Raw genomic sequence first — 12,015 nt, forward strand, 5'->3', positions numbered from 1 at the left:
CCAAGACAAAGCATGCTCTCTCTCCCCAAGCAAGCCAGGAGACAGAAAAATTCTCCAGCCCATCTTAGCTGAAGTTCTTTAGTTCTGGCATAAGGCAGGAGCAAAGCAAAACCTAACACCCACCCCTGCACACCTCAGCAGCAGGGCTGTTCAAAGTCACTGCTGCTGTATTATGGCTGTGTGTGAGCAGACACAAACTAAAAGCCTCAGCACAGGCACAGAGCATTTTGAGAGGCCCCTACAGGACGCTCACCTCTGTAAAGACCGTCTGGCACTGCGACCCAGAGCTGACGTGAGCTCGGAGGAAGTCTGCAAAAGACGAGTGCTGCTGCTGCTTGAAGTACACATTGGCCAGAGAATTGGTCCCAAACAAACCCCCCGAGTTGCAGAGACGGATCACGGAGTCGGGGGTGGCACAGTTGAGCAGTGCCAGCTGTGCTTCAGCCTTGACACGTGCCATGAGCTGGCTGGGGGGACACGCTGCCTTCAGCCGCTCTGTGATCTGCACGACCACCGAGGCGCAGGTATCAGAGTGGTAGCCCACAAACACATCCGAAGGGCTGTAATTCTGCTGGTTCACCAGGTGCTCCCTGGTGTCAACTGCAACAAAATCACGCACCCACTTCTTCAACTCTTTCACTTTTTCTCTCTGCTCCTTGTCCAGGACCGTACTGATATCCAGGTAGTGCTTTTCCAGCCTGTTGATCAGTGGGATGGGGAAGTGCTTGTACACCACGTCCTTCTCCTCGATGACGATCAAACGGAACTTGGGGTGCACCCGGCACTTCACCCGGTGGGTGCCCAGCCCCAGGTCAACGTACTTCTGGCCAGCGAGGTACACGTAGTATTGGTTAAGGGCATCGTAGAGGCTTTCATAGAGGTTCTGCAAGTTGAGGAGCACGACCATTTGGCCGGTTTCCATGCAGACTTTCACTCGGTTGATGTTTCTGCATATCTGGGTGTACTCTTGGTCTTTGGGGAAACTGGAGCCAAAGATAATTTCCGGCTGTTGCCGGGCAGTGAAGAAAGTTTGCTGGAGGATCTGCAGCGCTGCGTAATTCTCAGTCAACACCAGCAGGTACCTGCAATCACCATCCTCACTGCTGCTGTAAATGTTCTGTTGTATCAGCTCAATTCTACTGATATCGTGAGCATTTACCTTTCCTTTTTCTGGTAACTGCGAGGTGAATATTTCCAAGGCGTTGATATCATCTTTGCCACTGAAGTTACGGAGAACAACTTCAGCTATGTCTCGAGGCGTGGGTTTGCTTTTAGAGCTCTTAACCAAGGCAAAAAACATCTTTATGAGACTGTAGTAGTCACGCAGACCAAAGAACTCCCTGTCCTGGGCCTTGCAGATGATTTCATACGCGTTTGCAAAGTGACGAAAATACTGTTCAACCTTGTGCAAAGCCCCCCGATCTGAGCAACAAATTCCCTTTGCACTTTCTATGAGCTCCTCTTTGCTGGGGTCACCACGGGAGACGAAGATGCCTCGATTCATTTTAGCAGGGTCCAAAGCCCAGTTGGAAATCCCAATGAAGCCAACCTTCTTGTGAGGAAGAGGGTCATCATCTATGCAGCCATCTTCCAAAAGCGGGTGCAAAGTCTTCAAAGGCATTTTGGGAGAGTCTTCTGCCAGCCCAATCTCATCCAAAACCACCACAGAGACATACTCCTCCAGGTTCTTCCCATCCTGGAACCGAGCACAGTGCTTGAAAGTGCCTATGATACCCTCCGGAGTAGAGAGAGGGCTGCACTGGAAAGACACCAGATGGATCTGCTTCAGGTCCTTGAACAGATCCGAGTGAGCAGCTTGGCCCTGCATCGCATCAGCCACAATGGTTTTTGCAAGGGATTTGGAGCTGCCAGGCTTCCCAACAAGAAAAAGAGGGATTTTCAGCTCAATGCAGATGACCATCATGAAGACATTTTCCTTTAAGGCCAAGTTTCTTGCTATGGTGTCTCGGAGCTGCACGCCGCTCAGGAATAAATCCTGCATCAAGCTGATTTCTTCCAAAATCTTTTTCTGAGTATCGTAAGGCTCTGGGAGGACCTTGCTGATAGCATTCCTATATGCCTCCTTCTTTTCCAAGGATGCGTGATAGCAGACCCCAACTGCTAGCACCAAGGACCAGATAACGTTGTTTCTCTCAGGGCTCTTCAGACCTCCTTTTTCTTCAAGGTACTTCTCCAACTCTTCCAACAGCAGCTCACTGCGCTTGTAAAACCACTTGAAAACTTCCATGCAGCGCTCCACATCCCGCAGGCTGACAAAGCTGCACTCGTCATCCCTCTGCCTCATGTACTGCTGGGAAACAATCAGCACTTCTGCAATTACCTTCACGTCAGCTCGGTCCACTCGGAAATGTTCGGTAACTCTCTGCACAATCTGCTGTATGTACATTTTTTCAGTTAAGTTGTTCAGCTGCCCAAAATCCCACACTAAGGGGATCATGCTGGGTGGGAGCGCATGGACCCGGTACACAAGCTGTCTCAGTGGAATAGATCCAAGCTTCTCCTTTGTCTCATCGGCTTTGACTCTGTAGCCCAACCCAGCTAATTCCAAGCGCTGAATCATCGTTGGCGTGTGCTTTCGGTAAGGGTTGCAGGCTGCTATGATCTGCAAGCCAGAGCAAGAGACCAAAGGCTTCCCTTCCACCGTGTGGTCACATAGAACTTCCTTGATGCTGCTCACAGCCTCTGTTGTGTTGGCTTCATCAAAAAATAGAACTGTGTCCAATCCATGCTGCTTCTTATTGGCTATAGCAAGGACTTCCGCTTCCTTGATCCTGGCATAAATCATTTCTGCAGTTGTACCTCCGTGGACTTTCACAAGCTTCATGTTCTCTACCTCTACAAAGCTCCTGCGTAACTTGCACAGGAAATTTACCAGCCTAGTTTTCCCACAGCCTGTTTCTCCCATGATAACAACTGGGATGTTGCACCTAAACCGCATTTCGATAGCCAACATCTTCAGCACGTTGTCTGTTGTGAGTTCATAGGTCTCATCAGGGTCTGTTATGTACGAGATTCCCAAAACCATGCACAGCCTGTCTAGTTTCTCAAGACGGGACAAGCTGTCGAAAGAAATATCAAAGGGAACTCTCTGGAGTAACAAGCCATTGTACAGCTGTGAAGACATGATGTTCCTCTTGATAATACTGCCGTTCAAAGGATTAATGGCATCAACACCACGAGCCCCATTGGGCTGGAAGTGGAAGCCAATGAACGTCATGGACACACGGTCTCCATTGAAAAACAAATAGGGGTGGTGCTCAGACTCCCACTTCTTCCGAACGCGGAAAGGAAGAAGATCATCTTCAGAAACATCCCCCAGGTTGAAGGACTGCCTTCCTGAACTCTGATCAGAAATGTGTAGGGAGGGCGTTGCGAAATCCCTTGCCATTAAAATCATGAAGGTAACAACAAAGTTTTTGAAGCCTTGCAGAGTGTCCTGGATAAATTCAGGGTTGCAAAAGACAGAAGCTTCACAATCTCTCAATTGAACATTGAGAAATGATGCAAAGTTTCGCAGTTCTGACCAGGAGGGATCCGCGACCCCACAGTGCAGGAGGAAAACCTGCAGGCATTCTGCTGGGCTCCCTTCCACAGAGTGTTCTGTATACCAGAATGTGTCCAGATTGCACCCGTTGTCAAATCTTTTCAGATACTGGAAAGGTCTCTGGAAAGCCTCACTATGAAATTCCTCCTCGTCCATTCCTGGGTCTGAAGCATCCCTGGGCTGCCTCCCAGGCGTTTCCATTTCTAGTACCTCCTTGGGAGACTTGCATGTTACTTTAGGGAACGCATCAAGGAAATTATACTTCTGGCTCACTGATACCTGGCGTAGAGGAAAGCAAAATATTTCATCACAAACCCGTTGCCCTTGTCTTCATCTGTTTTAATCTCTTCTTACAGTAACCTCACCTAAGATCAGACCTAACAGAACAGCAACTACTTTACATAACCATAATGTTCCCCTCCCAGTGTTTTTGGTGATCCCATTCCCTCTAGTCTCCTTCCTGTAACATCAGTCCTTCGTTAACCTCAATCCCTTCTCAGAGCTACCTCAAGGAAAAAGAAAATTAAACCACAGAAACTTGTTACTCATCCATTTCCTCTTGTAAGAATATTCTTATATTTGAGTATAAGTATTCTTAGTACTTTCAAACATGCAAAGCTACACAAAGATTGGATTTTGTGTTTTTATCTTTCCTATAAATGTTACAGCAGGACCAGTGATGCTCAAGCTAACAGACCTTCAAAAATGAATAATCCAAGGAAACCACAACAGCTCTGCTGTGTTTTAATATCGTTTCATACCATCCCACTTTGTAATGGAGATGTGCAACACCCCCGAGACAAACAGGGAACCTCTGAGCTGTATTTACCATTACAGCCTCCACAGCTCGTGTCCAGCTACATACCAACATCAGTGCCAAATGACTGAGAAATTCAGAGATAAGCACTGCTGTACAGACGTGCCTTACCGTTTGCTGTGGCACAGGTGACACCTCAAGGATTTCAATGATGTACAAATGGCACTTCTGTCGCAGCCACATATTTCCTTTAGCATCTGTCAGATACTGCAAAACCAACAGCTTGAACAGAAACTCTGGAACTCCACTTTGTACCTGTCGTTAGAATAAAGGCAAAGACATCTCCTGTTATTCACTCATCACAACTTCATAGAATCACAGAATAGCTGACGTTGGAAGGGACCTCTGAAGAAGGGCCCCCCAACCCCACTGCTCAGAGCAGGCTGTCCAACATCACATCTAGTCAGGTTTTGAATGTCTCCAAGAATGGAGATTCTACAGCTTCTCTGAGCAACCTGTTTCAGTGTTCACAGCCACCTCAACGCTCAGAAGAGCCCTTTGCTAACTTACACAACCAATCATCATAAAACATGGCCTAGTTAAATAGCTTACTAAGAAACAAAAGCTTTTGCAAGGAAGAGGCATGGGTAGGAGATGTGAACTTACTGAAGAGGTGATGTCAAAATGGAATATCATGGGCTTTGTGGGCTGTTGGCTCTCCAGAAAAGGCAGAAGAGATTGTAGCACTTTATCTTCATCTACTGCTGGCTCTATTAGCCTGATGGTTTTCAGAAGCTCTGTACAGTCAGGTTGCTGTGCTTCCAGTCTCTCATGTAGTCTCTTTACATAGAGGGATTTCCCTGATATCATAAAAACACCACAAGAATTAAATCAGTATCAGCTATATAGTACTACAGACATCATAGAACGAAGTAAATCAAACGCTTAGATATAGATACTCTTTGAGATCTCTGAAGCTTTCTAAAGTATATTCCAGAAAAAGAAAGTCTAAATCTTGTCAGAGCAGTAGTCACAGCCTGGAATCAAAGCCAGTTAATTTGTGTTAATAATTCATGTCAGTAGAAAGAGAGAAGTGTCAGATTAGCAAGAGAAACCATCTCTAGAGATGCCTATCACCTCACTACTGCCTGAAGTCTGAATCATTCTTCCTGACCAGATACTTAGGACAGAAAAGCAGGCAAAATGAACCCCACCCTTGTTTTCAATACTGTGTTTTACACGAGAGCTCTTACCCACACCAGCTCTTTTGGAGGACACGATCCCTACACACGAGCTGCCCTTGAACACGCAGGCGGCTGAGTTTGAAGGCTGAACAACTCTGTAGTGATGCTGCAGGTATTGCTGGATTTCAGTGAGGGGCCTCTGGGGTATCATGTGCACTTTGTACTGGCTGAAGACAGAAGGGATGTAGCAGTGCTCCCTCTCGCAGTTGCACAGGATGATGAGGCGATAGGTGCTGTTGTAGCCCTGCAGATGCTGGAACAGCTCCTCTGCTCTGCAGCTGACATCGTAGCTCAGCTCGTCTGCAAACAGCATGGTGTAAATTTTCTCTCCTTCGCTGCCAGGGATGAGGCATCTCCTGAGGAAGAGCCCCACTTGCTCAGCAGTGGTCTGAGGAGTGCACAGGAGAACTTCATCGAAAGTGGGGAGGGGCTGGTTGGGGCTGTTCATGTAAACGGCCAGAGCAGAAGTGAGCACCTCCGAGCGAGGGCACGTGATGAGGTTGGGCTGACCAACATGCAGAAGATCCTGTGGGAAGTCCCTGGTGACACACTCCCTCTCCCCGCTGGCCAGGCTCTTCAGCCACGCACCAAGCGTGTCCACATCCAGGCACTTTGGAAGGAAGGCGCCCATGTTGCTCATGTAGCACTCCCAGATGTGCTCCAAGCAGGTGGTCAGATCCCTCTCCTCATCCAGCAGTGCAGGCAAGTCAGAAAGAGCCTTCGTTGAGCTGGGAGGCTCGTGGCTTTCAGAGGCTCTAAGGACATCCTCTGCAGTGCAGTTACTTTTTAGGAACGAAAGCATCATCAGGGCTTTCTGGCTGGGCTGCCCCTGCCCCAGCTCTGTGCACAAATAAACCAGCTGCTCAGCTGTGTAGAAGTTCAAGTAGAAATGCTGGAATCGCTTCTTGGACATGAAGCTTTGCCAGCTCTCCAGAAAGCTCTCCATCGTCTTGCAGAGGCGAGGGAGCACATCTGCCAGCTCTCCTTGCCCTTCCAGCCCCGGGATCAGCCTCAAAGTGAAGTCTATAAGAACACACCACTCACTTTTTGGGGAACAGTGTACCTGAGCAAGCCAGGAGCGGAAGAGCATGTTCCCAGCTGAGTAAAGGTCTATAAAGGCCTGTGCAAGCCTTTGGACATTGGAAAAGGTCTGTGTGAGGACAAAAAAAAAACACCAACTGATTTTACCAAGTCTCAGCCAGCAAAACCACCCAAGAAACTTCCAATTGCAAAGGCTCTGTGCCAGGTATGTCAGGCCCTTACAAAAGGCTCCCTGGAAGAGGTTTAACCTCAGGAAGCCTGTAAGGAATCCTTTGGTTTTTACACAAGTACAGCAACCCCCTCAGCCAGGAACATTCCCAGCACAGACGGAAGATGAGGAATCTTCTATTCCATTTCCAGTTTATTTCCCCTCTAACAGGGAACCAAAAAAAGATAGGAGTATCTGTCTGCTACTGCCCATCCCCAGAACTCAGCTGTAAATCACAGTCCTAAAAGCTGATGTTCAAGCAAAATGCAACCTCAGCTTCAACACCAATAAGCCATTGGGTTTAAAATCTGACCTCAGAGAACTTCTCCACCTCCAGGCCTTGCTCTCCCTTTGCTGACATGAGCATCAGTTTGTTCTGCAGTTCACGAAGCTCTGCCAGAGAGTATTTCCACGACAGTTTGTGATCATCAGAGCTCTCCAGAAGGGTGAGGTGCAGGACGTTGTCCAAACAAACCTAACAGATAGTAAATCAGTGCTGACGTGCAATGAGGTTCCATGGCTGAGGCAGCAAGAAGAGCACTTGAGAGCCACCGGTCCCCCAAAAGAAACCATGTAAAGTAGCAGTGAAGTTACAGCCCATTTCTGACAGTCACTGACATGCCAGCAGAGCTGCCTGTGGGTGACATTGATCAGAAAACAGCAGTCTGACACAGCAGCAGCTCAAGCAGAGAGAAGCAGCCTCACCTTCCGGCCATCAGCTGGTGCTTCAAGAATGTACAGTCCTCTGCTGTTGATGGTGGCTGCCAGGGACAGTGATGACAGCTCCACAGACCCATGGCTCTCCTTCACTGTTTTCAGCCACTCCAAGTGCTGAGCTGACGCACGCTGTGGGGAGAGAAGACGTGGCATTGCCCTTATCACTCTGACTTGGCATTTCTATCCAGGCCTCTATCTGTGTTCAGGAAAAACAGCTTGGGCTGGCTTCAGAGAGCTTCAGGATGGGGAAGGAGAAAAGGGCCACAGCCCAACCCTGCAGCACAGCTGCTCTTTACCGACATTGGGCTGCAGAACAGAGCCTGCAGCGCTTCAGAGCCTCTAACCGTAGAACTGCCCTGCTGCAAAGAATAAAATGGAGTTCCCACTCATTTGCCTTCCCTCTTCTGCACCATCAAACTCTTTCAAAGAGCAAAACTACACCATGTCATGCTTAAAAGCCTCGGCAGTACTCTGAAGAAACCTGTGCTATACGAGCAATAATTGCTGCAGTGAATTTTTGTGCTACGTGAACGTAAGATATTTCCTTTCCTATAACAAGAGCTGCTGCAGTCAGCCTTTGAGCCACAGCAGAACTCACCAGTTTTTTGGGAAGATTCTCATCTGTGTCCAGGGCTCGCCACAGCTTTCGTAAGCAGCGCATGAAGTCAGTAAACCCCGACTCCTGACTCAGCTCGTAGAGCAGGGAAGAATAGCCGTGCACAGTGTCATGGAAACATGCCACACGATCCACATCCATGTCATTCTCCCCAGCAGAAATAGAGGCCAAGTCCACAAAGACCTTCAGCTCGTTTATATCTTCAATGAGATAAACACGTGAATAAGGAATGAATGAAGTGGATTTACTGCAGTTTCCTGACACGCTTTTGTAGAAGATGAAGAAAGAACCTTTGAATAAAATCTCCAGTGCAGCTTTCCTCCACCCATACCGTCACCCATTTCATTAGGATTTCACCTGAATTAACAGCATCCTTAGCTTCTGGTTTCTATCTGCATTACCATGAATAGCACAGGCTCACAGCCAGGACTGAAGGGGTGTGTGTCTGTGTCAGAGTAAGACAACTGACCCGACAGACACAGAATTCAGACTGCTGCCACCCCGTTACACAGATAACCTCTGTTCTCTTAAGCAACCAACAGTGGTAGGAGTTACAGTGCTCAGACCAAGCCCTGCTCTGTATTCAGGGTAGCCACTATGTACAGCACAAGACTACAATGGCATGTTTACAGGGGCTACGTCACAGCATGTTCCACGCTGAAACTCATGAGGGATGCTGGTAACTGTAATAACAGAAGCTGTGAAAGCATAAAACAGATGGGTCAGGGACACGGCATTCCTCCTGCCCCCCACACAAACCAGCATCCCTTCTGGTACCATCTGCCTAATTTCAGGGTGAGCAGCACACCTTTCAGTGCTTCTCTGACCCAGCAGACAAACTCCTTCTGCTGGGCCAGCTCCCTCAGGCATTCCCGACGGTTCACAGTGATCCCCTGCAGAAGTTCCTTGGCACGTATAAGCTCAGAGCTGATGAAGTCCAGTTTTTGTGTCTTGCGCGATTCAAGCTCTTCTGTCTATGAAGCAAGCAGTAGAAACAAGCATTCATTCTGGGAATGGGAAATACAGCCTGTTTTCCAAGGGAAAGAAAAGCCCTCTGCAGGCATACCCCAAACAACATCAGATGATGACATCTTCTCTCTTTTAAGAAAGATTACACACAAGCACTTCATTTGAACGCTACAGTTATCCCAAATAAGTATTCTAGGGCACAGACTGGCCTGACAGATCACACAGAACCAAGAAGGATCAGCTCTACTGAAACCTCCAGCCAACACCCTGACAGCAGAGAGCTAAAAGAACAAATACTTACCATGTACAGCAAGTTTTCCAGGACACTGAAGTCACCAGAAAGGTTCAAACTCTCCTTGACATTATCAATAATCTTGGCAGCATCAAAAGTTAAATGCATTTCGTGATACTGCTGGATCTGCTGGAAACGCCGATCAACCCAACGCTTCCCTTCCTCGGGCTGAAGTTCACAGATGATGTTCAGCTCTGCTTTGATATCTTCAGGATGATCGGTGAAATCCCGAAAAATTCTATCAACTTCAGACAGAGTGAGACTTCCAGACTTGAGATCCTCATACAACCTCTCGTAATTTGTAAAGCAAGGGGAGATTAGTTCATCAAGAACATCATCGAGCTCCATTACAGGAACAGCCTCCCCCTCGTCTGAACTATCATAATCCTCTCTTGCTTCCATGGCAGCTTCCTCCCAGAACTGCTGGAAGATCAGGCTGTCTTTAAAAGTGTGCATTTTCTGGGCACATTCTTTCAGCTCTTGGCTCAGCCTGAAGTAGGTCTGTATGGGTCTCTTGCCCACATTCACAACTCTATTCAGTTTTTCTGAGTGAAGATCTTCTGAGTGTTGACGATCCACTTCACCAACATACACTTTAAAATAGAGACAGGTCAGAGGTCAGATGCCTCACCCATACGAGCCTTAATTCACCTAATCTGTGCTGCAAGATGCAATGCACGTAGGGTCAGCAGACCCCTACAAACACCGTCTGACACACAAGTGCTCACCCACGGCCCCAGATGCTCCAGGTTTATTTTCCCCATCCCTCCCCATTCTTCCTATAGTTTTAGAATAAAACCTGCTTTAAAAGTTCAGTAGTTTTCAACAAAAATTGCATTTTCTGGTGTTGCCACCACTTGAAGATTGCTTCCCCAAAGCACTACCTGTCACAGACGCCTGCACCCTCCTACACATGTTCAAAAAGGTTCCTATTGCTTTCTTCTCTTCCATGATGTGTGTTACTTCTTCTCGTCTCCTCCGCAGCATTTCTTTCAGTTGTCTCAGGAGTTCTTTTTGCCCATCTAACAGCTGCTTGTGCTCTGAAAGAAAACCCATCTGTGGTCACTAGGATGGAACTTCCCCCTCTGCACCTGTAGCTCAGCTTTGGATCAGCACAGCCACCAACATTGCAGTGCAGGCAGGACAAGCTGTGAGCTCTACACAAAGAATACAGAGAATGGCAGCACTAATAAATGCTGAAGCACCTAATTAGCGTAACTAATCACTGAAGTAATCTTAACAGAGTTCACCATCAGTCACTGCAACCATGCAGCAAACCCACAAGGCCACCCTAAGCAGCACACTTACTTAGCTCCCAGATAAAGATAAATTGATTCTCATGCTGAAAAATCTCCTCCAGATGTTTGATGAGGATGCTCCCTTGCTGGAGGTCATTGGTGATGCTCATAAACACAGAGTCTGCTTTGGCCATTACAATTCTTGCTTCGTTTGTAAGCTGCTCTTGGAGCTTTGTGTTTGTTCCTGTTCAAGAAACAACGTGTAGAAAACCAAGATCGGTCCTGCTTCACTAAATTATAGCTTCTGCCTAATTTTTATGTCATAAAACAGAGTATTTCAATTTCCCATTTGAATCCCCATCCAAAAGCGTATGAACTCAACACAGCATCCTCTGATCCTCCACATTTACCTCAACAGAAACTGCCAGGACCTCAGGACAGCACTTCAGATACCTTCCCACAGAGATCCCGTACCCCAAACTCATGGAACACATTTCAACCCACTCACATGACAAAGACCTGCATTTTTAGGTAGCAGCAACCTATCAGAACACACAGACATACCATTAAAGCTGAAGATATATTTGACATCAGGCCACGTAAGCAAGTGGTGCAAAATCTCATCAAAATCATCCTGAGAACTCTGAATCCTTTTGGGCCACGACTTCACAATGATAGTTGACACCAGCTGGCTGAACTGGTCCATGTTGTAGGAAGATATCATATCCAGGAGATTGCTCTGGGTCTGCACAAAGCACACACGCCAGAAGGAAGGAACGCATCAGCATTTTGGGTTGTGCCAGGTCTGTCTCAGGAGCAGGCACTGATTTCAACAGTGCTGAGGCGCTTTCTAAAACAGCCACATGACACGAGTGATGCAAGCAGCCACGACGTGATGAGCACTGCAGACATTTCTCATGGACTTTGTGTAAGTGGATCCCGATTTCTTGGCCATACTCTGGTCAGTTTGAACTAAAACAGCCCACAGCAACTCAAGCCATCAGGAAAAAGTAGCTAACACTCCTTCCATCGCAACATGCATCCCTATAGAGGATTTCTTTGAAAAAAGAAAGGCTTTTCCTGCCCTGAGGGAAAACAATACCTGACAAGCTGCAGTAACAGCCTCTATGGCACAGTTTTCAAAGCAGCAGCCAATGGAACGGTCGAGATCTTGAAGTCGGCGGTGCTGACAGCAGTAAGCTAAGATTTGGTTAACTGGATCCTCCTGCAGGGTAAACAAGAGATTACTCATCAAATTCCCAACGTTTTTTTTTTCTTTCTGTGAGAGTGCTATTAAGACAACATCAGGAACTAAGCCAAACGTGTGAGCTTCCTAGTGGAACCAAGCATCGGCCGTGCATCGCTTAC

The 12,015-nt window shown here is 47.4% G+C and overlaps 1 protein-coding gene across 1 annotated transcript in view; it reads right to left on the reverse strand.

Moving 5' to 3' along the window:
* RNF213 (ring finger protein 213) overlaps positions 1-12,015 on the reverse strand; it is a gene marked incomplete at both ends in the record, with an annotated part of 46,957 nt that overhangs the window by 23,604 nt on the left and 11,338 nt on the right. The window contains 13 exons of the mRNA XM_079544339.1: positions 254-3,844; positions 4,494-4,637; positions 4,989-5,182; positions 5,576-6,716; positions 7,129-7,290; positions 7,521-7,661; positions 8,131-8,348; positions 8,957-9,122; positions 9,419-10,002; positions 10,294-10,449; positions 10,718-10,891; positions 11,212-11,392; positions 11,750-11,872. Coding sequence (XP_079400465.1) covers positions 254-3,844; positions 4,494-4,637; positions 4,989-5,182; positions 5,576-6,716; positions 7,129-7,290; positions 7,521-7,661; positions 8,131-8,348; positions 8,957-9,122; positions 9,419-10,002; positions 10,294-10,449; positions 10,718-10,891; positions 11,212-11,392; positions 11,750-11,872 — 6,975 coding nt within the window. The remainder of the gene's footprint in view (positions 1-253; positions 3,845-4,493; positions 4,638-4,988; positions 5,183-5,575; positions 6,717-7,128; positions 7,291-7,520; positions 7,662-8,130; positions 8,349-8,956; positions 9,123-9,418; positions 10,003-10,293; positions 10,450-10,717; positions 10,892-11,211; positions 11,393-11,749; positions 11,873-12,015) is intronic.

Source organism: Tetrao urogallus (assembly GCF_951394365.1).
Source record: "Tetrao urogallus genome assembly, chromosome: 18".
NCBI lineage: Eukaryota > Metazoa > Chordata > Aves > Galliformes > Phasianidae > Tetrao > Tetrao urogallus.